Raw genomic sequence first — 27,692 nt, forward strand, 5'->3', positions numbered from 1 at the left:
GGGATAATCGCGACACCGCCCCCGGGGCAGCGGGGAGGGACCGGGGGACAGCCCGGGATAATCGCGACACCGCCCCCGGGGCAGCGGGGAGGGACCGGGACACCCCGGGATAATCGCGACACCGCCCCCGGGACAACGGGGAGGGACCGGGACAGCCCGGGATAATCGGGGAGGGACCGGGACAACCCGGGACAATCGCGACACCGCCCTCGGGGCAGCGGGGAGGGACCGGGGGACACCCCGGTATAATCGGGGAGGGACCGGGGGACAGCGGGACAATCGCGACACCGCCCTCGGGACAACGGGGAGGGATCGGGACACCCCGGGATAATCGCGACACCGCCCCCGGGACAACGGGGAGGGACCGGGGGACAGCGGGACAATCGCGACACCGCCCCCGGGGCAATGGGGAGGGAGTGGGGGACAGCGGGACAATCGGGGAGGGGCCGGGGGACAGCGGGACAATCGCGACACCGCCCCCGGGACAACGGGGAGGGAGCGGGGGACAGCGGGACAATCGCGACACCGCCCCCGGGGCAGCGGGGAGGGACGGGATGGGGGCGACACCGCCCCGGCACCCCCGGGGCCGCCCCCGGTAACCCCGAAAGTTCCCCCCGGGCGCTCCCTGGGCCGGGGCAGCGACGGCAACGGGCGGCAACGGCAACGGGCAAAGGGCAACGGGCACCGGGGCGGGACCGGGCACGGGACAGCGAGCGGCAACCGGCCCGGGGCAACAACGGGCACGGGGCAACAACGGGCACGGGGCAGCAGCGGGCACGGGGCAGCAACGGGCACCGGGCAATGGGCACCGGGCAATGGGCACCGGGCAACGGCCACCGGGGGAGGGGACAGCGGGGACGCGGGGACAGCAGCGGAGCGGGGACAAACGGGGAATGGGACACCGGGATGGGGACACCGGGAACGGGAGTGGCACCGGCACCGGGGAACGGGGACAAACAGGGATGGGGACACCGGGAATGGGACACTGGGAACGGGACACTGGGAACCGGAGTGGCACCGGCACCGGGCACGGCACAGGGAAGGGGACACCGGGAATGGGACACAGGGAATGGGACACCGGGAATGGGGACACCGGGATGGGGACACCGGGAACGGAAGTGGCACCGGGGAACGGGGACAAACAGGGATGGGGACACCGGGAATGGGACACTGGGAACGGGAGTGGCACAGGGAAGGGGACACCGGGAACGGGACACCGGAATGGGGACAAACAGGGATGGGACACAGGGAATGGGACACCGGGAACGGGAGTGGCACCGGGGAACGAGGAGAAACAGGGAAGGGGACACCGGGAACGGGACACCGGAATGGGGACAAACAGGGAATGGGACACCGGGAATGGGACACCGGGAACGGGAGTGGCACCGGCACCAGCACCAGGGACAGATGGCACCGGGACCGGGCACGGGGATGGCACAGGGAAAGGGACACCGGGAACGGGGACAAACAGGGAAGGGGACACCGGGAACGGGACACCGGGAGCGGGGACAAACAGGGAAGGGGACACCGGGATGGGGACACCGGGAACGGGACTGGCACCGGCACCGGGGACAGGTGGCACGGGGCTGGCACAGGGAAGGGACATCGGGATGGGGACACCGGGGATGGGGATAAACAGGGATGGGGACATTGGGAACTGGACTGGCACCGGCACCGGGGACACCGGGAACGGGACACGGGGAAGGGGACGCCGGGATGGGGACACCGGGAACGGGACGCCGGGACCGGGACACCGGGAACGGGGCTGGCACCGGGAACGGGACACGGGGATGGGGACGCCGGGATGGGGACACCGGGAACGGGGCTGGCACCGGGATGGGGACACCGGGAAGGGGACACCGGGGTGGGGACACCGGGAACGGGGCTGGCACCGGGATGGGGACACGGGGTGGGGACACCGGGAAGGGGACACCGGGGTGGGGACACCGGGGTGGGGACACCAGGAACGGGGCTGGCACCTGGAAGGGGACACCTGGACCGGGCACGTGGCACAGCAGGGACAGGGGTGGCACCGGGACACAGGGACAGGGACACCGGGAACGGGGGTGGCACCGGCGATGGGCACGTGGCACCGGGGACAGCGGGGACAGCGGGGACAGAGGGCACAGGGACAGGGGCGGCACCGGGAAGGGGCACGTGGCAGCGGGGACAGAGGGCACGGGGGTGGCACCGGGACACTGGGAATCGCGGGGTGGCACCGGGCAGGGGACAGCGGGACAGGGGGTGGCACCGGGGACAGCGGGACAGGGGGTGGCACGGGGCAGGGGACAGCGGGACAGGGGGTGGCACCGGGCAGGGGACAGCGGGACAGGGGGTGGCACCGGGGACAGCGGGACAGGGGGTGGCACGGGGCAGGGGACAACTGGCACGGGGGTGGCACTGGTGACAACGGGCAGCGGGCAGGCGACAGCTGGCACGGGGGTGGCACCGGGCCAGCGCCACCGCCCGGGTTGGGGACAGGGGACACGCGGGTGGGGGGGGATGCGGGAATTTGGGGACCCCAGACCCCCCCCGTCCCCAAATTGTCCCCAATTGTCCCCAATTGTCCCCAATTCCCCGCTCACATCGCCCCCCAGCGGCTCCAACCGCCGCGCCCGCGCTGGCCACGCCCCCGCCAGCTGTCAATCAGGGGATGCCACGCCCATTCGGAGCTGATTGGATGAGGGCGAAGGGGGCGTGGCCGGGAGAGTCCAAAATGCGGCGGGGGGGGGGGGGTCGGTATGGGAACCCCCCCCTTTTTTGGGGGGTCCGGATGGATTCGCCCGTTTGGGATCCAATGGGGGACCCCACAGGGAACCCCGAAATTCGGGATTCCGTAAAACCACAAAACCAGGGACCCCATAGAGACCCCCCCAGATTTAGGGGACCCCATAGAGACCCCCCCAGATTTAGGGGACCCCACAGAACCCCCAAAATTAGCGACCCCATAGACCACCCCCAAATTTAGGGATCCTATGGACCCCATAATTGGGGGTCCCCATAGACCCCCCACCCCATTTGGGACCCCATAAATCCCCCATCAGAGACCCCATAAATCCCATTTTCCCCACAAATTCTCCATTTAGGATCCCCCAAAATGAGAAAACCCCAAACCCCATTTCCCCCTCAATTCTCCAATTTAGGATCGCCCCAAATTCCCCCATTTCCACCCCAAATTCCCCTTTTAGGATCCCCCAATTTCCACCATTTCCAACCCAAATTCCCCATTTAGGATCCCCAAATTCCCCATTTCCCCCCAAATTCCCCATTTAGGATCCCCAAATTCCCCCATTTCCACCCCAAATTCCCCTTTTAGGATCCCCCAAATTCCCCCATTTCCAACCCAAATTCCCCATTTAGGATCCCCCAAAATGAGAAAACCCCAAACCCCATTTCCCCCTCAGTTCCCCCATTTAGGATCCCCCAAATTCCCCCATTTCCCCCCCAAATTCCCCTATTTAGTATCCCCCCAAATTCCCCATTTCCCCCCAAATTCCCATTTAGGATCCCCCCCAAAATTCCCCATTTCCACCCCAAATTCCCCCATTTAGGATCCTCCAAATTCCCCCATTTCCACCCATATTCCCCATTTAGGATCCCCCAAATTCCCCATTTAGGATCCCTCAGAATAAGAAAACCCCAAATCCCATTTCCCCCTCAGTTCCCCCATTTAGGATCCCCCAAATTCCCCATTTCCACCCCAAATTCCCCATTTAGGATCCCCCAAATTCCCCCCAAATTCCCCCATTTTCCCCCAAATTCCCCATTTAGGATCCCCCAAATTCCCCCCAAATTCCCCCATTTCCCCCCCAAATTCCCCATTTAGGATCCCCAAATTCCCCCCAAATTCCCCCATTTTCCCCCAAATTCCCCATTTAGGATCCCCCCAAATTCCCCATTTAGGATCCCCCAAATTCCCCCATTTTCCCCCAAATTCCCCATTTAGGATCCCCCAAATTCCCCATTTCCACCCCAAATTCCCCTTTTAGGATCCCCAAATTCCCCCAAATTCCCTCCCGGGGGCCCTTTTAGGGCCGCCCCACCCTTTATCAACCCCCGCCCCTTATCAGCCCCTTCCAGCACCCCAAAAACCCCCAAAAAAACCCCCAAAAGGCCCCGCCCCTTCCCCTATAACCGCCCCCTTTCCCCGGGGTTTTTTTGGGGTTTTTTGGGGGTCGGGGGCGCCTTTTGGGGTCACCCTACGAGCTCTGACCTTTCCCTGCAGCTGCCGCGGCCCGAAATAGGATCGGGACCGGGGGGAGGAGGGGAGGATTTGGGATTTTGGGGTGCCCCGCCCCCATAAAGGGCCACCCCAAAAACAAAAAAAAACCCAAAAAAAACCCCAAAAAAAACCCGCCAAAAAACCCCAAAAAACCCAAAAAAACCCCCAAATTTTAGGGGTGGATTTGGGGTTTTTGGGGGGGTTCCTAAAAGGGATTTGGGGTTTTTATTTAGGGGTTGGGGGGGGGAATCCTAAAAGTTCCCAGTGGGGTTTGGGGGGGATCCTAAAATCCCCCAAAAAAGGATTTGGGGGATCCTAAAATGTTTCCTGTGGGATTTGGGGGGTTCCGAAACCCCAAATGTGGAATTTGGGGGGTCCTAAAAACCCCAAATGTGGATTTTGGGGATCCTAAAAAGTTCCCAGTGGGATTTGGGGTCCCTAAAAGTTCCCAGTGGGATTTGGGGGTACCCAAAACCCCAAATTTGGGATTTGGGGGTTCCTTAAATTTTCCTGTAGGATTTGGGGGGTCCCTAAAACTTCCATGTAGGATTTTGGGGCTCCCAAAACCCCAAATGTGGATTTAGGGGTCCCCAAAACTTCTCTGTAGGATTTAGGGGATCCCAAAACCCCATTTAGGATTTGGGGGATCCCAAAAATTCCCAGTGTGGGATTTGGGATCCCCAGATTTTCCCTATAGGATTTAGGGGTCCCCAAAACCTCGTACAGGATTTGGGGGTTCCTAAAACCCCAAATGTGGATTTGGGGGATCCTAAAAAGATTCCTGTGGGATTTGGGGTCCCTAAAAGTTCCCAATGGGATTTGGGGGGTCCTGAAACCCCAAATGTGGATTTGGGGTCCCCAACAGTTTCCTGTAGGATTTGGGGGATCCCAAATCTTCCCTGTAGGATTTTGGGGTCCCCAAAACCCCAAATGTGGATTTGGGGGATCCTAAAAGCCCCAAATGTTGATTTGGGGTCCCCAACAGTTTCCTGTAGGATTTGGGGGATCCCAAAACTTCCCTGTAGGATTTTGGGATTCCCAAAACCCCAAATGTGGATTTGGGATCCCAAAACCCCAAATGTGGAATTTGGGGGGTCCTAAAAACCCCATATAGGATTTGGGGGTTCCTAAAGTTCCCAATGGGATTTGGGGAGTCCTGAAAATCTCAAATGTGGATTTGGGGGATTCTTAAATTTTCCTGTAGGATTTAGGGGTTCCCAAAACCCCAAATGTGAAATTTGGGATCCCAAAACCCCAAATGGGGAATTTGGGGGGTCCTAAAAACCCCATAAAAGATTTGGGGGTTCCTAAAGTTCCCAATGGGATTTGGGGGGTCCCAAAACCCCAAATGTTGATTTAGAGGACCCCAAAGCCCCAAATGTGGATTTGGGATCCCCAAAATTTCCCTGTAGGATTTGGGGCATCCCAAAACCCCAAATGTGGATTTAGGGCACCCCAAATCCAATTTTGGGGTCCCTGTCCCGTCCCCCCCACCCCAAATGTGACTTTTGGGGTCTCCCAACCCAATTTTGGGGCCATTTCCCATTAAAACAAACCCCAAAACCCCCCAAAACCCCAAAATAACAAAACCCCAAAATAACAAACCCCCAAAAACCCCAAAAACCCCAAAACCCCCAAAATAACAAAACCCCAAAAACCCCAAAAACCCCAAAACCCCCAAAATAACAAAACCCCCAAACCCCAAAAAAACAAAACTCCAAAATAACAAAACCCCAAAACAACAAAACCCCAAAACCCCAAAATAACAAAACCCCAAAATAACAAAACCCCAAAATAACCCCAAAAACCCCAAAATAACAAAACCCCAAAATAACAAAACCCCCAAACCCCAAATTAACAAAACCCCAAAAACCCCAAACCCCCCAAAATAACAAAACCCCCAAACCCCAAAATAACAAAACCCCAAAATAACAAAACCCCAAAAACCCCAAAATAACAAAACCCCAAAATAACAAAACCCCAAAAACCCCAAAATAACAAAACCCCAAAAACCCCAAAAACCCCAAAACCCCCAAACCCCAAAACAACAAAACCCCAAAGTAACAAATCCACGCCGACACCGCTGCTGCTGCCACCTCGCATTTGTTCCTCGTCCCCAAGCGCTCGGGGACACAAAAAGGGACACAGAAAGGGACACAGAAAGGGACACAGAAAGTCCCTTTTGGGGCCACCGCGCACGCACGGGGACAACGGGGCCACCCCGAAGGTTTCGGGGCGCCCCCAAAAGGCCCCAAAGGCCCCCAAAGGCCCCCAAAGGCCCCAAAGGCCCCCAAAGGCCGCGCTCACAGGAGGCGGCAGCAGCGCCGCTGATCCTGCGCCGGGCCCTGCGGGGCCCTCAGCCGCAGCACAGGCGGCTCCCCGGCGGTGGCCCCAGTGTCCCCAATGTCCCCAGGGGTGTCCCCAGGGGTGTCCCCGATGTCCCCGAGGGTGTCCCCGGGGGGGTTTTTGGGGTGGTTTTCGGGGGCGTTTCTGGGGTCGCTCTTTGGGGCTTTGGCGGCCGCTCGGAGCCGCTTGAGGTCGGCCAAGGTGTGGGGGTGGCCGCGGTCCCCCGAGGGCGCCGGGGGACAGCGAGGGGACCCTGGGGACATTGGGGACATGGCGGCGCCGTTGGGGTGAGGGCACGGCGAGGGTGGCGCCGAGGACGGGTCCTGAGGGGACAAAGAAAAGGGGGGAGGTGACAATGGGGACAATGGGGACAGTGGGGATGATGGGGACAATGGGGACACTCAGGGCTGTCCCCAGCGGTGTCACCGTTGTCCCCTCCCCGGTGTCACCCTGAGCACGAGTGTCCTCCCCGCTGTTGTCACCGAGCCACTGGTGTCAGCCCATGTTGTCCCCAAGGTGCCTCACCCCCCATGTCCCCAAGGTCCTCAACCCTCAATGTCCCCAATGTCCCCAAGGTCCCCAATGTCCCTCACCCCAATGTCCCCCCATGTCCCCCAGTGTCCCCAAGGTCCTCAACCCTCAATGTCCCCAATGTCCCCAATGTCCCCAAGGTCCCCCAATGTCCCACATTGTCCCCAAGGTCCTCAACCCTCAATGTCCCCAATGTCCCCAATGTCCCTCACCCCAATGTCCCCCCATGTCCCCCAGTGTCCCCAAGGTCCTCAACCCTCGTTGTCCCCAAGGTCCCCTCACATTGTCCCCAGTGTCCCCCAATGTCCCCAAGGTCCCTCACCCCCAAGGTCCCCCCCACCAAGGTCCCCAAGGTCCTCAACCCTCAATGTCCCCAAGGTCCCACGATGTCCCCAAGGTCCCCTCACACTGTCGCCAGTGTCCCCAATGTCCCATGTTGTCCCCAAGGTCCCCCGATGTCCCCAAGGTCCTCAACCCTCAATGTCCCCAAGGTCCCACGATGTCCCCAAGGTCCCCTCACGTTGTCCCCAGTGTTCCTCAGCCCTGATGTCCCCCCACATTGTCCTCACTGTCGCCAGTGTCCCCCCCATGTTGTCCCCAAGGTCCCCCAATGTCCCCAAGGTCCCCTCACATTGTCCCTGCTGTCCCCAGTGTCCCCCATGTTGTCCCCAAGGTCCTTCACTCCCAATGTCCCCAAGGTCCCCTCACATTGTCCCTGCTGTCCCCAGTGTCCCCAATGTCCCCAAGGTCCTCTCACATTGTCCCTGCTGTCCCCAGTGTCCCCCATGTTGTCCCCAAGGTCCTTCACTCCCAATGTCCCCGATGTCCCCAGTGTCCCTCACACCAGTGTCACCCCCAATGTCCCCAATCCCCCAATGTCCACCCCACATTGTCCCCAAGGTTCCCCATTGTCCCCAAGGTCCCTCACCCCCACATTGTCCCCAATGTCCTCCATGTTGTCCCCATTGTCCCCAATCCCACGATGTCCCCAAGGTCCCCAAGCCCCCATGATGTCCCCAGGGTCCCCCCAATGTCCCCAAGGTCCCTCACCACCACATTGTCCCCAAGGTCCCTCACCCTAATGTCCCTCCACATTGTCCCCAGTGTCCCCAATGTCCCTCACCCCTGAGGTGTCCCCAGTGTCCCCAATCCCCCAATGTCCCCAATGTCCCCAGTGTCCCCAATGTCTCCAGTGTCCCCAGTGTCCCTGACTCCTGATGGCCTCAATGTCCCTGACATCTCCCATGTCCCCAATGTCCCCGATGTCCCCGCTGTCCCTCACCCCAGCCCCGCCCCCTTGGCCGTGCCCTCGGTGGTGGCAGTGGTGGTGGCCCTGTCCTCACCCTCGCTGTCCCCGATGTCCCCAATGCCCTTCACCCCCAACCTCCCCGATGTCCCCAATGTCCCCAGTGTCCCTCACCCCCAATGTTCTTACACCTGAGGTGTCCCCGATGCTCCCAGTCCCCCAATGTCCCTTGATGTCCCCAATGTCCCCAATCTCCCAATGTCCCCCATTGTCCCTGATGTCCCCAATAGCCCCAATGTCCCCTGATGTCTACAATGTCCCCAATGTTCTTGATGTCCCCAATAGTCCCAATGTCCCCAATGTCCTTCATCCCCAATTTCCCAACGTCCCCAATTCCCCTGATGTCCTCAATGTCTCCAGTGTCCCTCACCCCCGAGGTGTCCCTGATGTCCCCAATGTCCCTCAACCCCCCCTCTGTCCCCGCTGTCCCTCACTCCAGCCCCTCCACAGTGGCCGTGTCTCGCTGGCCGTGCCCTCAGTGGTGGCAGTGGTGGTGGCCCTGTCCTTGTCCTCGCTGTCCCCGAGGTGTCCCCAATGTTCTTCACCCTCAACATCCCCAGTGTCCCTGATGTCCCTAATATCCCTTATCCCCGACGTCCCCAGTGTCCCCAATGTCCTCAATGTTCCTGATGTCCCCCACCCCTGAGGCTTCCCCAATGTCCCCGACGTCCCCAGTGTCCCCAATCTGCCAATGTCCCCAATGTCTCCAATGTCCCCAGTGTCCCTTATCTCTGACATCCCCAACGTCTCCAGTGTCCCCAATCCCTCAAAGTCCCTGATGTCCCCAATGTCCCCACTGTCCCTCACCCCTGAGGTGTCCCTGTTGTCCCCAATGTCCCTGATGTCCCCAATGTCCCTTATCCCCGACGTCCCCAGTGTCCCTGATGTCCCCAATGTCCCCAATGTCTCCCATGTCCCCAAAGTCTCCAGTGCCCCTAACCCCTGAGGTGTCCCCAATGTCCCTGATGTCCCTGATGTCTCCAATGTCCCCAATGTCTCCAATATCCCTCACCCCCGAGGTGTCCCCGATGTCCCCAATGTCCCCCATGTCCCTTATCCCCGACATCCCCAACGTCCCCAGTGTCCCCAATCCTCCGATGTCCCCGATGTCCTCAATGTCCCCAATGTCTCCAATATCCCTCACCCCTGAGGTGTCCCCAAAGTCCCCGATGTCCCCGATGTCCTCGATGTCCCCAACATCCCCAGTGTCCCCAATGTCCCTGATGTCTCCAATGTCCCTCACCCCTGAGGTGTCCCCTCTGATGTCCCCGCTGTCCCTCACCCCAGCCCCTCCGCCGGCCGCTGGCAGCGGTGGCCGTGTCTCGGTGGCCGCGCCCTCAGCGGTGGCAGCGGTGACAGTGACGGCAGCGGTGGCAGTGGCGGTGGCCCTGTCCTCGTCCTCGCTGTCCCCGAGGTGTCCCCAGACGATGGCCTCGCGCTGCAGCTCCCGGCGGTAGCGGCTGGAGCGCTCCGAGAGGCTGGCGCGGCGAACCACCTTCCTGGGATGGGGTTTGTGGGGTTTGTGGGGTTTGTGGGGTTTGTGTGGGGTTTGTGTGGGGTTTGTGTGGGGTTTGTGGGGTTTGTGTGGGGTTTGTGTGGGGTTTTATGGGGTTTGTGTGGGGTTTGTGTGGGGTTTGTGTGGGGTTTGTGTGGGGTTTTGTGGGGTTTGTGTGGGGTTTGTGTGGGGTTTGTGTGGGGTTTTGAGGGGTTTGTGTGGGGTTTGTGTGGGGTTTGTGGGGTTTGTGTGGGGTTTGTGTGGGGTTTTGTGGGGTTTGTGTGGGGTTTGTGTGGGGTTTTGTGGGGTTTGTGTGGGGTTTGTGTGGGGTTTAGGGGGTTTGTGTGGGGTTTGTGTGGGGTTTAGGGGGTTTGTGTGGGGTTTGTGGGGTTTTTGTGGGGTTTAGGGGGTTTGTGTGGGGTTTGTGGGGTTTGTGGGGTTTTGTGGGGTTTGTGTGGGGTTTGTGTGGGGTTTAGGGGGTTTGTGTGGGGTTTGTGTGGGGTTTATGGGGTTTGTGTGGGGGTTGTGGGGTTTAGATGATTTAGGGCATTTGGGGTTCATGGGTTTTTGTGGGGTTTGTGTGGGGTTTGTGTGGGGTTTGTGTGGGGTTTCATGGGGTTTTATGGGATTTAGGGGGGTTTTGTGGGGTTTAGAAGATTTAGGGAATTTGGGGTTTATGGGGTTTGTGTGGGGTTTTGTGGGGTTTCGTGGGGTTTTTGCGGGGTTTTTGTGGGGTTTTTGGGGGTTTATGGGGTTTGTGTGGGGTTTTGTGGGGTTTAGAAGATTTAGCGCATTTGGGGTTTATGGGGGTTTATGGGGTGTTTTGGGGGTTTTTGTGGGGTATGGGGTTTATGGGAATTCAGGATTAGAAGGGATTGGGTCTTATGGGGTTTTGTGGGATTTAGGGGGTTTTGTGGGGTTTTTATGGGGTTGTGTGGGGTTTTGTGGGGTTTTTGTGGGTTTTTGAGGGGTTTAGAAGATTTAGGGCATTTGGGGTTTTGTGGGGTTTTTATGGGGGTTTTGTGGGGTTTATGGGAATTTTTGTGTGGTTTTATGGGATTTAGGGGGTTTTTGGGGTGTCTTGTGGGGTTTATGGGGGTTTTTGTGGGTTATGGTGTTTATGGGAATTCAGGATTGCAAGGGATTGGGGTTTATGGGGGTTTTGTGGGGTTTTCTGTGGTTTTATGGGATTTAAGGGGTTTTTGTTGGGTTTTATGGGATTTATGGGGTTTTTTGGGGGGTTTTTGTGGGTTTTATGGGGTTTTTGTGGGTTTTTTGTGGGGTTTTGTGGGAGTTTATGGGGTTTTTCTGGGATTTTATGGAGTTTTGTGGGGTTTATGGGGGTTTTGTGGGGTTTTCTGTGGTTTTATGGGATTTAGGGGGGTTTTGTGGGGTTTTTATGAGGTTTTGTGGGGTTTTATGGGATTTAGGGCATTTGGGGCTTATGGGGCTTTGGGGCTATGGGGTTTATGGGAATTCAGCATTACAGGGGATCGGGGTTTGTGGGGTTTGGGGTTCGTGGGCGTTTTGGGGATTTGTGTGGATTTGGGGAATTACAGGGGTTTCGGATTCATGGGATTTGGGGATTTTGGGGTTTTGGGGATTTAAGCATTTGGGATTTGTGTGGTTTTGGGGGTTTGTGGGGTTCTGGCATTTGGGATTATGGGGGTTTATGGGGTTTATTGGGATTATGGGGATTTTGGGGTTTCGGAGATTATGGGGGTTTTGGGATTTCGGGGTTTATGGGGTTTTGGGGAACGATGTGGGTGGGGTTCAGGGTCTGTGGGGTTTCGGGGTTCGGGATTATGAACTTTGGGGGATGTGTGGGGGTTTGGGGAATTGTGGGGTTTCGGGGATTTCACCCTGAGCACCTCCCAGCGTCAGCCTGACCCCTCCAGTGTCCCCAGTGCCACCCCTGTGTGTCACCCAATGCCACCCCTGTGGTGTCCCCAGTGCCACCCCTGTGGTGTTCCCAATGTCACCCCTGTGCTGTCCCCAGTGTCACCCCTGTGGTGTCCCCAGAGGTGTCCCCTGTGGTGTCCCCAGTGTCACCCCTGTGGTGATCCCAGTGTCACCCCAGTGCCATCCCTGTGGTGTCCCCAGTGTCACCCCTGTGTGTCACCCCAGTGCCACCCCTGTGTGTCACCCAATGCCACCCCTGTGGTGTCCCCAGTGTCACCCCTGTGGTGTCCCCAGAGGTGTCCCCAGTGCCACCCCAGTGCCACCCCTGTGTGTCACCCAATGCCACCCCTGTGGTGTCCCCAGTGTCACCCCAGTGTGTCACCCCAGTGCCACCCCTGTGGTGTCCCCTGTGGTGATCCCAGTGTCACCCCAGTGCCACCCCTGTGTGTCACCCCAATGCCACCCCTGTGGTGTCCCCAGTGTCACCCCTGTGGTGTCCCCAGTGCCATCCTTGTGGTGTCCCCAGTGCCACCCCTGTGGTGTCCCCAGTGTCACCCAGTGCCACCCCTGTGGTGTCCCCAGAGGTGTCCCCTGTGGTGTCCTCAATGCCACCCCTGCGGTGTCCCCAGTGTCACCCCTGTGGTGTCCCCAGTGTCACCCAGTGCCACCCCTGTGGTGTCCCCAGTGTCACCCCTGTGGTGTCCCCAAGGCGGTGACAATCCTCACCCTCGGCTGCCGGCGCTGGACGCTCTCCTCTGGAGCAGGGATTTGTGACCCTGCGTGTCACCCCAATGCCACCCCTGTGTCACCCCAGTGCCACCCCTGTGGTGTCCCCTGTGTGTCCCCAATGCCACCCCTGTGTCACCCCTGTGGTGTCCCCTGTGTCACCCCAGTGCCACCCCTGTGGTGTCCCCTCCAATCCTCACCCCCGGCTGCCGGCGCTGGACGTTCTTCTCTGGAGCAGGGATTTGTGCCTCTCCTGGCATTTCAGCACCGCCGCCCGCTTGTGCTTCAGCTCCAGCAGCTTGGCCCGGACCTCCTCGTCCCCGCACACGTCTGTGACAACACCCCTGTCACCAGAGTGCCACCAAAGTGCCACCAAAGTGCCACCAGAGTGCCACCAGAGTGCCGTCCCCAAACCCACCCAGGGGCGTCTCCTCCAGCAGCGATTTGGCGCCCAGCTCGGCGCCGTGAGCCACCAGCAGCTCCGCCAGCTGCACCTGCAGAAAGGAGGGGACGAGAAACGGGTGGAAAAAGGGGAAAAACGGGAAAATCATCGGGGACGCGGGGCGGGGGGGATGTCCCCGAGGGCGCGGGTGACACACCTGTCCCCAGCAGGCGGCGGCGTGCAGGGGCTGCCAGCCGTCGGCGTCGCGCGCCGCGGGGCCCGCGCCGTGCGCCAGCAGCAGCTCGGCCGCCTCCAGGTACCCGTTGGCGGCCGCCACGTGCAGCTGGCAGGGGACAGCGGCGGGGACAGCGGGGGTGGCACCGGGGTGGCGCCCTGAGCCTCGCCCGGCGACACCACCAGTGACCCCCAGTGACCCCCAGTGTCACCCAGTGTCACCCTGAGCCTCGCCCGGCGACACCACCAGTGACACCCAGTGACCCCCAGTGTCACCCAGTGTCACCCTGAGCCTCGCCCGGCGACATCACCAGTGACCCCCAGTGACCCCGAGTGTCACCCAGTGACCCCCAGTGTCACCTTGATTGTCATCCAGTGACCCCCAGTGTCACCCTGATCGTCACCCAGTGACCCCCAGTGACCCCCAGTGTCACCCTGATTGTCATCCAGTGAACCCCAGTGTCACCCAGTGACTCCCAGTGTCACCCTGATTGTCATCCAGTGACCCCCAGTGTCACCCTGAGCCTCGCCCAGTGACACCCAGTGACCCCCAGTGTCACCCAGTGTCACCCTGAGCCTCGCCCAGCGACACCCCCAGTGACACCCAGTCTCACCCTGATTGTCATCCAGTGACCCCCAGTGTCACCCTGATTGTCATCCAGTGACCCCCAGTGTCACCCAGTGACCCCCAGTGTCACCCTGAGCCTCGCCCAGCGACACCCCCAGTGACACCCAGTGACTCCCAGTGTCACCCTGATTGTCATCCAGTGACCCCCCGTGTCACCCTGACCCTCACCCAGTGACCCCACCAGTGCCACCCAGTGTCACCCTGATCGTCACACAGTGAACCCCAGTGTCACCCTGATCCTCACCCAGTGACACCCCCAGTGTCACCCTGACCCTCCCAGTGTCACCCTGACCCTCACCCAGTGACACCACCAGTGTCACCCAGTGTCACCCTGAGCCTCATCCAGTGACCCCCAATGCCACCCAGTGACCCCAGTGTCGCCCTGACCCTCTCCCAGTGTCACCCTGATTGTCACCCAGTGTCACCCTGATTGTCATCCAGTGTCACCCTGATTGTCATCCAGTGACCCCCAGTGTCACCCACTGACCCCCAGTGTCACCCTGACCCTCACCCAGTGACACCACCAGTGTCACCCAGTGTCACCCTGACCCTCACCCAGTGAACCCCAATGCCACCCAGTGACCCACCCCAGTGTCACCCTAATCTTCATCCAGTGACCCCCCAGTGCCACCCAGTGACCCCCAGTGTCACCCAGTGCCACCCTGATCCTCACCCAGTGACACCCCCAGTGACCCCCAGTGCTACCCAGTGTCACCCTGATCCTCACCCAGTGACCTCCAGTGTCACCCTGATTGTCATCCAGTGACCCCCCGTGTCACCCACTGACCTCCAGTGTCACCCTGATCCTCACCCAGTGACCTCCAGTGTCACCCAGTGTCACCCTGATTGTCATCCAGTGACCCCCAGTGCCACCCTGATCCTCAGCCAGTGTCACCAGGGCCATGGGGACCCTCACCCAGTGACCCCCAGTGTCACCCAATGACCCCAGTGCCACCCTGACCCAGTGACCCCCAGTGTCACCCAATGACCCCAGTGCCACCCTGATCCTCACCCAGTGAACCCCAGCGCCACCCAGATCCTCTCCCAGTGTCACCCTGATTGTCATCCAATGCCACCCAGTGTCACCCAGTGTCACCCTGATCCTCACCCAATGTCACCCTAATCTTCATCCAGTGACCCCCCAGTGCCACCCTGACCCTGCCAGTGACCCCCCAGTGTCACCCAGTGTCACCCTGACCCTGCCAGTGTCACCCTCATCCCCTGCAGTGTCACCCAATGTCACCCTGACCCTCCCAGTGACCCCCCAGTGCCACCCTGATCCTCACCCAGTGCCACCAGGGCCATGGGGACCCTCACCCAGTGACCCCCAGTGTCACCCAGTGTCACCCTGACCCAGTGACACCCAGTGTCACCCTGCTCCCCATCCAGTGACCCCCAGTGTCACCCTGACCCTCACCCAGTGACCCCAGTGTTACCCTAATCCTCTCCCAGGGTCACCCTGCCCCTCCCAGTGACCCCCAGTGTCACCCTGATCTTCATCCAGTGACACCCAGTGTCACCCTCATCCCCTCCCAGTGCCACCAGTGTCACCCTGACCCAGTGACCCCAGTGCCACCCTCATCCCCTCCCACTGACCCCAGTGTCACCCTGACCCAGTGACGCCCAGTGACCCCAGTGTCACCCTGCCCCTCCCAGTGCCACCCCCACCCCCCATCAGTGACCCCAGTGTCACCCTGACCCAGTGACCCCAGTGCCACCCTCATCCCCTCCCACTGACCCCAGTGTCACCCTGACCCAGTGACGCCCAGTGACCCCAGTGTCACCCTGCCCCTCCCAGTGCCACCCCCACCCCCCATCAGTGACCCCAGTGCCACCCTGACCCAGTGACCCCCAGTGAGCCCAGTGCCACCCCAGTGCCACCCAGTGACTCCCAGTGTCACTCTGATCCCCTCCCAGTGACCCCAGTGCCACCCTGCTCCTCTCCCAATGCCACCATGGCCATGAGGACCCCCCCCAGTGACCCCCAGTGCCACCCAGTGTCACCCTGATCCCTCCCAGTGTCACCCTCATCCCCTCAATGACCCCGGTGCCACCTCAATGACCCCGGTGCCACCTCCATCCCCCCTCAATGACCCCAGTGCCACCTCAATGACCCCGGTGTCACCTCAATCCCCCCTCAATGACCCCGGTGCCACCTCCATCCCCTCCCAGTGACCCCGGTGCCCCCTCAATGACCCCAGTGCCCCCTCAATCCCCCCTCAATGACCCCGGTGCCACCTCAATGACCCCGGTGCCACCTCAATGACCCCTCAATGCCCCCTCCATGACCCCGGTGCCACCTCAATGCCCCCTCAATGACCTCAATCCCCCCTCAATGACCCCTCAATGACCCCAGTGTCACCTCAATGACCCCGGTGCCCCTGCAATGCCCCCTCAATGACCCTGGTGCTGCCCCCGCTGTCCCCTCAGTGCCGCCCCCGCTGTCCCCTCGGTGCCACCCCCGCGCACCAGGGTGCCCCCGTGCTGTCCCCGGGGCGCGTCCAGCTCCTTTCCCTGCCGGACGAGCTCGCGGATCTCGGCCACCATGGCGCGCTCCGTGGCCGCCCGCGCCTCCTCGATGCGCTCCTGCGTGATCCCTGCCACGAGGGGGTGACATTATTGGTGACATTATCGGTGACATTACTGGCGCCACCCCGCCCCGGGCCCGCGCCCACCCTGCCGCGCCATGGCGCTCTCCAGGCAGTCCAGCGTGGCCTCGTCCTCGCACAGGTCGTAGGGCATGTTCCCGTCGGAATTCAGCGCCAGCAGGTCGGCGCCGCTGCGGGGACAGCGCCGGCGTCACCGGGGGCGTCCCCGGGGGCGTCCCCGGGGGTGTCCCCAAGGGTGTCCCCAGGTACCGCTGGAGCAGCAGCTGCACCAGGCGCAGGTGGCCGCAGGTGGCGGCGGCGTGGAGCGGGGTCCAGAGCTCGGCGTCGCGGGCGTTGGCGTCGGCGCCGGCGTCCAGGAGCAGCCGGACCAGGGGCAGGGAATCGTCAATGCAGCTCTGGGGATGGAATGGGAATGGGAATGGGATTGGATTGGGAATGGGAATGGTGGGAATGGGATTGGGAATGGGATGGGAATGGGAATGGAATGGGAATGCTCCAGGAGCAGCCGGACCAGGGGCAGGGAATCGTCAATGCAGCTCTGGGAATGGTGGGAATGGCGGGAATGGGAATGGAATGGGAATGGGAATGGTGGGAATGGGATTGGGAATGGGAATGGTGGGAATGGGAATGGGATTGGGAATGGGAATGGTGGGAATAGGAATGGTCCAGGAGCAGCCGGACCAGGGGCAGGGAATCGTCGATGCAGCTCTGGGAATGGTGGGAATGGCGGGAATGGGAATGGGAATGGGAATGGAATGGGATTGGGAATGGGATAGGATTGGGAATGGGATGGGAATGGGAATGGGATGGGAATGGGAATGGAATGGGATTGGGAATGGGAATGGTGGGAATGGGATTGGGAATGGGATGGGAATGGTCCAGGAGCAGCCGGACCAGGGGCAGGGAATCGTCGATGCAGCTCTGGGGATGATGGCGGGAATGATGGGAATGGGATTGGGAATGGGATGGGATTGGGAATGGGAATGGTGGGAATGGGATTGGGAATGGGATGGGAATGGAATGGGAATGGTGGGAATGGGATGGGATTGGGAATGGGAATGGTGGGAATGGGATGGGATTGGGAATGGGAATGGAATGGGAATGGTGGGAATGGGATTGGGATTGGGAATGGAATGGTGGGAATGGGATGGGATTGGGAATGGGAATGGAATGGGAATGGAATGGGAATGGTGGGAATGGGATTGGGATTGGGAATGGGAATGGAATGGGAATGGTGGGAATGATGGGATTGGGAATGGTGGGAATGGGAATGGTGGGAATGGTCCAGGAGCAGCTGGACCAGGGGCAGGGAATCGTCGATGCAGCTCTGGGAATGGTGGGAATGGCGGGAATGGGATGAGAATGGTGGGATTGGGAATGGAAGGGGAATGATGGGAATGGGATCGGGAATGGAATTGGGAATGGTGGGAATGGGAATGGGAATGGGATGGTGGGAATGGGACTAGGAATTATGGGAATGATAGGATTGGGATTGGGAATGGTGGGTATGGTGGGAATGGGATGGGAATGGGAAGGGGAATGGTGGGATTGGGAATGGAATGGGAATGGTGGGAATGGGAATTGTGGGATTGGGAATGGTGGGAATGGTCCAGGAGGAGACGGACCAGGGGCAGGGAATTGTTGATGCAGCTCTGGGGATGGGAATGGGTTTGGGAATGGTGGGATTGCGATGGGACTGGGAATGGGAATTATGGGATTGGGAATGTTGGGGTTGGGAATGGTGGGGTTGGGAATGGTGGGATTGGGAATGATGGGATTGGGAATGGTCCAGGAGCAGCGGGACGGAGCTGCCAACGCAGTTCTGGGAATGGTGGGATTGGGAATAATGGGATTGGCAATAATGGGATTGGGAATAATGGGATTGGGATTGGGAATGGTGGGGTTGGGAATGGTGGGATTGGGAACGGGGTGCGATTCGTGGTCCTGGGATGCTGGAGGTCAATGGGATGGGAAGGATGTGGAAAAGGGGACACCGGGATTTGGGATCAGCGGGATTTGGGATCAGCTGGGGGAGAGGGCAAGGGAAGGACCTGGAGCGGGGATGGAAAAGATTTGGGGTTACCGGGATAAGGAAGGATTTGGGATCACCGGACGTGTGGGAAAAACACAGATTTGGGAAACCAGGGTTCAGGATCAGCAGTTAACGGGATGGGAAAGGCCTGGATTTGGAATGATGGGATTTGGGATGGGAAGGGGCTGGATTTGGGATCATTGGGATTTGGGATCAATGGATGGGATGGGAAGGGGCTGGATTTGGGATCACTGGGATCTGGGATCACCGGGATCTGGGATCAATGGATGGAGCTGGGATGGGAATGACCTGGATTTGGGGTCACCGGGATCTGGGATTTGGGATCAGCAGGATTTGGGATGGGATGGGAAGGACCTGGATTTGGGAATGATGGGATTTGGGATGGGAAGGGCCTGGATTTGGGATCACCAGGATTTGGGATCACCGGGATTTGGGATCACCGGGATTTGGGATCAATGGATGGAGCTGGGATGGGAAGGGCCTGGATTTGGGATCACTGGGATCATGGATGGGAAGGGCCTGGATTTGGGAATGATGGGATCTGGGATTTGGGATCAGCAGGATTTGGGGTCAATGGATAGAATTGGGATGGGAAGGGCCTGCATTTGGGATCACCGGGATCTGGGATGAATGGATGGATCTGGGGTGGGAATGACCTGGATTTGGGATCAGCAGGATTTGGGATCACCGGGATTTGGGGTCAATGGATGGAGCTGGGATGGGAAGGGCCTGGATTTGGGATCACCAGGATCTGGGATTTGGGATCACTGGGATCTGGGATCAATGGATGGATCTGGGGTGGGAATGACCTGGATTTGGGATCACTGGGATTTGGGATCACTGGGACCACCGGGATTTGGGATCAATGGATGGATCTGGGATTTGGGATCACTGGGATTTGGGATCAATGGATGGATCTGGGATGGCAATGGCCTGGATTTGGGATCAATGGATGGATCTGGGATTTGGGATCACTGGGATTTGGGATCAATGGATGGAGCTGGGATGGAAAAGCCCCAATCCGGGATACCAGGATCAGCTCAGGGGACGGGAAGGCCCCGGATCCTCCCGTGGGATCCCGGGAAGGCCCCGGCCCCGGAGCTGCGGGAATGTTCCCGGGGATGTTTCCGGGGATGTTTCCGGGGGTGTTTCCGGGAATGTTTCCGGGGACGTTTCCGGGCAGTACCTGGTGCAGCGCCGTCAGCCCGTCCTCGTTGCACAGGTCGGGGCTGATCCCGCTCTCCAGGAACTGCTGGACTGCGGGGGAACGGAATGCCGGGAATGCCGGGAATGCCGGGAATGCTGGGAATGCCGGCGCCACCGGGAACCCCGAGGGAAGCACGGAGGAGGATCCCAAGGGCGGTTCCAAGGAATCCAACGGAACCGCCAAGGATTCCAGTGGGACCTTGGAGCATCCCAAGGGCGATTCCAAGGATCCCAAGGCAGATTCCAAGGAATCCAACGGAACCGCCAAGGATTCCAGTCGGACCTTGGAGCATCCCAGCGGCGATTCCAAGGATCCCAAGGCAGATTCCAAGGAATCCAATGGAACCATCAACTATCCCAAACACATTCCCAAGGATCCCAGTGGAACCGTGACCATCCCAACGGCAATTCCAAGGATTCCAATGTCAATTCCAAGGAATCCAACGGCAAATTCCAAGGAATCCAATGGCAAATTCCAAGGAATCCAACGGAACCACCAAGGAATCCAATGGATCTGCTGAGTATCCCAAACACATTCCCAAGGATCCCAATGGAACCGTGACCATCCCAACGGCAATTCCAAGGATTCCAACGGCAAATTCCAAGGAATCCAATGGAACAACCAAGGATCCCAATGGAACCGTGACCATGCACACGGAATCCAAGGATTCCGATGGCGATTCCAAGGATCCTCAACGCTAACTCCAAGCATTCCAAAGGCAATTCCAAGGGTTCCATTGGAACCACCACATATCCCAAGGACATTCCCAAGGATCCCAAAGGAACCATGACCATCCCAACGGCAATTCCAAGGATCCCAATGGCAATTCCAAGGATCCCAAGGCAGATTCCAAGGATCCCAATGGCGATTCCAAGGAATCCAATGGCAAATTCCAAGGAATCCAATTGAACCACCAAGGATCCAATGGATCTGCTGAGTATCCCAAACACATTCCCAAGGATCCCAGTGGAACCATGACCGTCCCAACGGCAATTCCAAGGATTCCAACGGCAATTCCAAGGAATCCAATGGAACCACCAAAGATCCCAAAGACATTCCCGAGGATCCCAAAGGAGCCGTGACCAGCCCAACAACCCTTCCAAAGATTCCAGAGGCGATTCCAATGATTCCAACGACTCTTCCAAGGATTCCGATGGTGGTTCCAAGGATCCCAAAGGAACCACAACCACCCCAACAACCCCTCCAAGGATCCCAATGGAAATCCCAAATATTCCAAAGGCAATTCCAAGGATTCCGCTGGCAATTCCAAAGATCCCAAAGGAACTGTGACCATCCCAACAACCGCTCCAAGGATCCCAGTGCCCATTCCAAGGATCCCAATGGCAATTCCAAGGATTCCGCTGGCAATTCCAAGGATCCCAACGGCAATTCCAAGGATCGCAGTGGCAATTCCAAGGATCCCAAAGGAACCACACCAATCCCAACAACCCCTCCAATGATCCCGATGGAAATTCCAAGGATCCCAGTGGCAATTCCAAAGATCCCAAAGGAACCGTGACCATCCCAAAAACCCCTCCAAGGATTCCAATGGCAATTCCAGGGATCCCAATGGAACCATGACCAATCCCAACAACCCTTCCAAGGATTCCAAAGGCAATTCCAAGGATCGCAGTGCCAATTCCAAGGATCCCAAAGGAACCGTGACCATCCCAACAACCCCTCCAAGGATCCCAGTGCCAATTCCAAGGATTCCAAAGGCGCTTCCAAGGATCCCAGTGGCAATTCCAGGGATCCCAACAGCAATTCCAAGGATCCCAAAGGAACCACACCAATCCCAACAACCCCTCCAAGGATCCCGATGGCAATTCCAAATATTCCAATGGCAATTCCAAGGATCCCAGTGGCAATTCCAAATATTCCAATGGCAATTCCAAGGATCCCAATGGAACCGTGACCAATCCCAACAACCCTTCCAAGGATTCCAAAGGCAATTCCAAGGATCCCAGTGCCAATTCCAAGGAACCCAAAGGAACTGTAACCATCCCAACAACCCCTCCAAGGATCCCAATGGAAATCCCAAATATTCCAAAGGCAATTCCAAGGATCCCAAAGGAACCGTGACCAATCCCAACAACCCTTCCAGGGATCCCAGTGGCAATTCCAAGGATCCCAAAGGAACCGTGGCCAATCCCAACAACCCCTCCAAGGATCCCAGTGGCAATTCCAAATATTCCAAAGGCAATTCCAAAGATCCCAAAGGAACCACGCCAATCCCAACAACCCTTCCAATGATCCCAGTGCCAATTCCAAGGATCCCAGTGCCAATTCCAAGGATCCCAGTGGCAATTCCAAGGATCCCAAAGGAACCGTGGCCAATCCCAGCAACCCCTCCAAGGATCCCACCAGATCCCCCCCCCCACCATCCCTTCCCGTCCCACCTCCGTCCCCTCCCCTCGATCCCACCAATCCAAACCATCCCCAACGGAATTCCCGCTTTCCCCCCCACCTTCCTCGGCGTCGTGCCGCGCCGCCGCCTCCAGGAGCCGCACGCTGGCCGGGAACGTCACCGTCTTCCTCCTCCTCCTCCTCTTCCTCTCCCCTCCTCCTGCTGCTCCTGCTCCCTCCTCCCTGGGAATGGCCGGGCTGTCCCTCTGGGCCTGCGCCCACTGCTTCAGCTGCTGGGCCCGGCGCCTCTGGGCGTGCCGCAGCCGCTCGGGCGTGCTGAGCCGCGCCACCGCCGCCATCTCGGCCAGCAGCTCCCGGTGCTCCGCCATGGCCGCCCCCGATCCCCCGGGAAAAGCTCGGCAACGGGGCCCGGCAGAGGCACCATGGGCGTGGGGTTTATCCCTCCGTCCTCGCGGCTCTGCCCGGATCCGGCGACCGGCAAAGCTTGGGAAGCATCTCCCGATTTTCCCGAAAATTCGCCCGAAGTTTTTTGGGTTTTTCTGGTGAATTATCCCGGTTTTCCCCGCGTTCTGCGGCGGGTCCGGAGGAGCCCAAAGTTTCGGGGAGAGGCCGCGGGGTGAGTGCTAAGGAGAGGGAAAAGCAAAACAGGGAGCGGTAAATCCCAACCCACGGCGTCAAATCCCGGCCCGGAGCCGGCGCTCCCGGTTTGGCCGGTTTGCCTAAGCCGGGATTGACCTCGAATCCAAACAGAATTCCAAATAAAAACTGGAATTGTTTGGTTTTAGTTTCCCTAAGCTAGGATTGGCCTCGAAACCAAACAGAATTCCTAAAAAAAAAAATTGGAATTTTTTTGGTTTGGTTTTGGTTTTTTTAAGTTGGGATTGGCCTCAAATCCAAACAGAATTCCAAAAAAAAAAATTGGAATTTTAAATTTTTTTTTGGTTTTGGTTTTCCTATGTTGAGATTGGCCTCAAATCCAAACAGAATTCCTAAAAAAAATTGGAATTTTTTTGGTTTTGGTTTTCCTAAATTGGGATTGGCCTCAAATCCACCCAGAATTCCTAAAAAAAATTGGAATTTTAAATTTTTTTTGGTTTGGTTTTCTTATATTGAGATTGGCCTCAAATCCAAACAGAATTCCAAAAAAAAAAAATTGGAATTTTTTGGTTTGGTTTTGGTTTCCCTAAGCCAGAATTAACCTCAAATCCACCCAGAATTCCAAAAAAAAATTGGAATTTTAGATTTTTTTTGGTTTGGTTTTTCTAAGCCGGGATTGCCCTCAAATCCACCCAGAAATCCTAAAAAAATTTGGAATTTTTGAATTTTTTTGGTTTTGGTTTTCCTAACTTAGGATTGGCCACAAATTCACCCAGAAATCCTAAAAAATTTTGGAATTTTAAATTTTTTTGGTTTTGTTTTTCCTAAATTGGGATTGGCCTCGAATCCACCCAGAATTCCTAAAAAAATTTGGAATTTAAAAAAATTTTTGGTTTTGGTTTTCCTAAGTCGGGATTGACCTCGAATCCAAACAGAATTCCAAAAAAAAAATTGGAATTTTTGAATTTTTTTGGTTTGGTTTTCCTAAGTTGGGATTGGCCACAAATTCACCCAGCATTCCTAAAAAATTTTGGAATTTTAAATTTTTTTGGTTTTGGTTTCCCTAAGCCAGGATTGGCCTCAAATCCACCCAGAATTCCAAAAAAAAATTTGGAATTTATTGGTTTGGTTTTGGTTTTCCTAAACCGGGATTGACCTCAAATCCACCCAGAATTCCTAAAAATATTTGGAATTTAAAAAATTTTTTGGTTTTGGTTTTCCTAAGTCGGGATTGACCTCGAATCCAAACAGAATTCCAAAAAAAAAATTGGAATTTTTAAATTTTTTTGGTTTTGGTTTTCCTAAACCAGGATTGGCCTCGAATCCAAAGAGAATTCCTAAAAAAATTTGGAATTTTTGAATTTTTTTGGTTTGGTTTTGGTTTTCCTAAATTGGGATTGAGCTCAAATCCACCCAGAATTCCTAAAAAAAATTGGAATTTTAGAATTTTTTTTGTTTTGGTTTTTCTAAGCCGGGATTGGCCTCAAATCCACTCAGAATTCCTAAAAAAATTTGGAATTTTTAAATTTTGTTGGTTTTGGTTTTCCTAAGCTGGGATTGGCCTCAAATGCAAACAGAATTCCTAAAAAAAACAAAAAAAAAGTGGAAATTTTTGGAAAACCAAACCAAACCAAATCCAGTTTTTGTTGGAAATTCTGAAATTCTTTGGAAAAGCCCCAAAATTCCAGGAAAAAAAAGCCCCAAAATTCCACGAAACGGCTGCAAAAAAGCCCCAAAATTGCTCAAAAAAAGGCCCAAATTTCCCAGAAATATCCCCAAAACAGCCCCAAAATAGCCTAAAATTCCTAAAAAACTCCCCAAAACTCCCCAAATTCCCTGAAATATCCCCCAAATAGCCCCAAATTTCCACAAAATATCCCCAAAATATCCCCAAAATTCCTTAAAACAGCCCCAAAATCCCCCAAAACTGCCCCAAAATAGCCCCAAAATTCCTTAAAACAGCCCCAAAATTCCCAAAAATATCCCAAAAATTCCCCAAAACGGCCCTAAAATTGCCCAAAACAGCCCCAAAACTCCTCAGAAAAGCCCCAAAATCCCCCAAAATAGCCCCAAAATCCCCTGAAATATCCCCAAAACAGCCCCAAAATTCCACAAAACAGCCCCAAAATTCTCCGAAAAATCCACAAAATTCTCCCACACAGCCCCAAAATTGCTCAAAAAGCTCCAAAACACCTCAAAACAGCCCCAAAATTCCCTGAAATATCCCAAAAATTCCCCAAAACTGCCCCAAAATTCCTCAAAACTGCCCCAAAATTCCTCAAAACTGCCCCAAAATTGCCCAAATTCCTCAAAAACGCCCAAAATTCCTACAAACCCCCAAAACTCTTCAGAAAAGCCCCAAAATTCCACAAAATATCCCTAAATTCCTCAAAAAGCTCCAAAATTGCCCCAAAACAGCTCCAAAATTCCTAAAACAGCCCCAAAACTCCTCAGAAAAGCCCCAAAATTGCCCCAAAATTCCCTGAAATATCCCCAAAACAGCCCCAAAATTTCCTCAAAACAGCCCCAAAATTCCTAAAAACAGCCCCAAAACTCCTCAAAATGCCCCAAAATTGCCCAAAACAGCCCCAAAATTCCCCGAAACTGCCCCAAAATTCCTCAAAACTGCCCCAAAATTCCCCAAAACTGCCCCAAAATCCCCTGAAATATCCCCAAAACAGCCCCAAAATTGCCCAAAACAGCCCCAAAATTCCTGAAATATCCTCAAAACAGCCCCAAAATTCCTAAAAAAGCCCCAAAACTCCTCAGAAAAGCCCCAAAATCCCCCAAAACAGCCCCAAAATTCCTCCAAACAGCCCCAAAATTCCCCAAAATTCCCCAAAACAGCCCCAAAATTGCCCAAAACAGCCCCAAAAATCCAGAAAATTGCCCCAAAATTGCCCAAAACTGCCCCAAAATTGCCCCAAAATTGCCCAAAACTGCCCCAAAATTGCCCAAAATAGCCCCAAAATCCCCGAGGGGACCCTCAGTGTCCCCAGGGCCACCCCAAATGTCCCCAAGGTTCCCCCAAGTCCCTGAACTTGTCCCCAAACCCCCCCGAGGGGACCCTCAATGTCCCCAAGGCCCCCCCAAGGCCACCCCAAATGTCCCCAAGTCCCTTCCATGTCCCCAAAGTCCCCCCAAGGTCCCTTCCATGTCCCCAACCACCCCCCCCCATTCACAAGGGGACCCTCAATGTCCCCAAGGCCACCCCAAATGTCCCCAAGATCCCCACAAGTGCCTGAACTCGTCCCCAAGGTCCCCTCAATGTCCCCAAGCCACCCCAAACCTGGAACCTGTCCCCAACCCTGTCCCCAAACCCCCTCTGGGTCCCCAAAGTCCCCAAAGTCCCCGCCATGTCCCCAAAGTCCCCTCACGGTCCCCAAAGTCCCCTCACGGTCCCCTCCATGTCCCCAAAGTCCCCCCTGTGTCCCCAAACCCCCTCTGTGTCCCCAGAGTCCCCTCACGGTCCCCAAAGTTCCCTCACGGTCCTCTCACGGTCCCCAAAGTCCCCGCACGGTCCCCAAAGTCCCCTCACGGTCCCCTTCATGTCCCCAAAGTCTCCCAAAGTTCCCAAAGTCCCCTCACGGTCCCCAAAGTCCCTTCACGCTCCCCTCCATGTCCCCAAAGTCCCCTCTGTGTCTCCAAACCCCCCTGTGTCCCCAAAGTCCCCTCACGGTCCCCAAAGTCCCCTCACGGTCCCCAAAGTCCCCAAAGTCCCCAAAGTCCCCTCACGGTCCCCAAAGTCCCCAAAGTCCCCGCCATGTCCCCAAAATCCCCTCACGGTCCCCAAAGTCTCCTCACGGTCCCAAGGTCCCCTCACGGCCCCCGCCATGTCCCCAAACCCCCTCCATGTCCCCAAAGTCCCCGCACGGTCCCCAGAGCCCCCTCCATGTCCCCAAAGTCCCCTCACGGTCCCCGCCATGTCCTCAAAGTCCCCAAAGTCTCCCAAGTCCCCGCCATGTCCCCAAAATCCCCTCACGGTCCTCTCACGGTCCCCGCCATGTCCCCAAAGTCCCCTCTGTGTCCCCAAACCGCACTGTGTCCCCAAAGTCCCCTCACGGTCCTCTCACGGTCCTCTCCATGTCCCCAAACCCCCCTGTGTCCCCAAAGTCTCCCAAGTCCCCGCCATGTCCCCAAAGTCCCTTCACGGTCCCCAAACCCCCCTGTGTCCCCAAAGTCCCCTCACGGTCCCCTCCATGTCCTCAAAGTCCCCTCACGGTCCCCAAAGTCCCCTCACGGTCCCCGCCATGTCCCCAAAGTCCCCTCTGTGTCTCCAAACCCCCCTGTGTCCCCAAAGTCCCCTCACGGTCCCTAAAGTCCCCTCACGGTCCCCGCCATGTCCCCAAAGTCCCCAAAGTTTCCAAAGTCCCCTCACGCTCCCCTCCATGTCCCCAAAGTCCCCTCTGTGTCCCCAAACCGCTCTGTGTCCCCAAAGTCCCCTCACGGTCCCCAAAGTTCCCTCACGGTCCCCGCCATGTCCCCAAAGTCCCCTCACGGTCCCCGCCATGTCCCCAAAGTCCCCAAAGTTTCCAAAGTCCCCTCACGGTCCCCTCCATGTCCCCAAAGTCCCCTCTGTGTCTCCAAACCCCCCTGTGTCCCCAAGGTCCCCTCACGGTCCCCAAAGTCCCCTCACGGTCCCCTCCCGGTTCCCGCCATGTCCCCGCGCCCCCCTCAGGCCGCCCCTCACGTCGCCGCCATTTTGTCCGGCCCCTTCCCGCTCCCCCCCTTTCACCGGCTCCCCCTCACCCCCAGCTCCCCCCGCGCTGTCCCCGCGGTGTCGCCGCTCCCGTTACCGGCGCTGTCCCCCGCGTTGTCCCCTCGTTGTCCCCTCGCTGTCCCCGCCGCGCCCTAGGGCCGCGCCCGCCGCTGCCACAGGCGGGGCCGTCGCCATGGCGACCCCGCCACTTCCGTTGACGCCGGAAGTGAGTGACGGCAAACCCGGAAGTGAGTGACGGCAAACCCCGGAAGTGCTGCGCCACACTCAAGATGGCGGACGGGGAGAGAAGCGGCTCCCCCTGGCGGACAGCGAGGGAATGACAACGCAAAATTTTGGGGGCTTTTTTGGGGTCGCAAAGTTTGGGGTC

The 27,692-nt window shown here is 57.3% G+C and overlaps 1 protein-coding gene across 4 annotated transcripts; it reads right to left on the minus strand.

Annotated features, from left to right (window-relative positions):
- Window positions 1-6,309: 6,309 nt before the first annotated feature.
- PPP1R16A (protein phosphatase 1 regulatory subunit 16A) lies at window positions 6,310-27,512 on the minus strand. 4 transcript variants are annotated; one of them, XM_036406029.1, is made up of 11 exons: window positions 27,402-27,512; window positions 22,109-22,631; window positions 19,621-19,691; window positions 16,651-16,776; window positions 16,448-16,551; window positions 16,242-16,369; window positions 13,128-13,303; window positions 12,947-13,022; window positions 12,729-12,858; window positions 9,688-9,904; window positions 6,310-6,891 (listed from the first exon to the last, which is right to left on the minus strand). In XM_036406029.1, the coding sequence occupies exons 2-11, from the start codon at window positions 22,374-22,376 to the stop codon at window positions 6,526-6,528; spliced, it is 1,662 nt and encodes a 553-aa protein (XP_036261922.1). In that variant the 5' UTR covers window positions 22,377-22,631; window positions 27,402-27,512; the 3' UTR covers window positions 6,310-6,525. The 4 variants fall into 4 exon arrangements, with proteins under 4 accessions (XP_036261922.1, XP_036261924.1, XP_036261921.1 ...); XM_036406031.1 differs by having other exon boundaries at window positions 13,128-13,253; window positions 16,631-16,776; XM_036406028.1 differs by having other exon boundaries at window positions 13,128-13,253; window positions 16,651-16,919.
- Window positions 27,513-27,692: the final 180 nt, after the last annotated feature.

This window comes from Molothrus ater, unplaced genomic scaffold (assembly GCF_012460135.2).
Source record: "Molothrus ater isolate BHLD 08-10-18 breed brown headed cowbird unplaced genomic scaffold, BPBGC_Mater_1.1 matUn_MA661, whole genome shotgun sequence".
NCBI lineage: Eukaryota > Metazoa > Chordata > Aves > Passeriformes > Icteridae > Molothrus > Molothrus ater.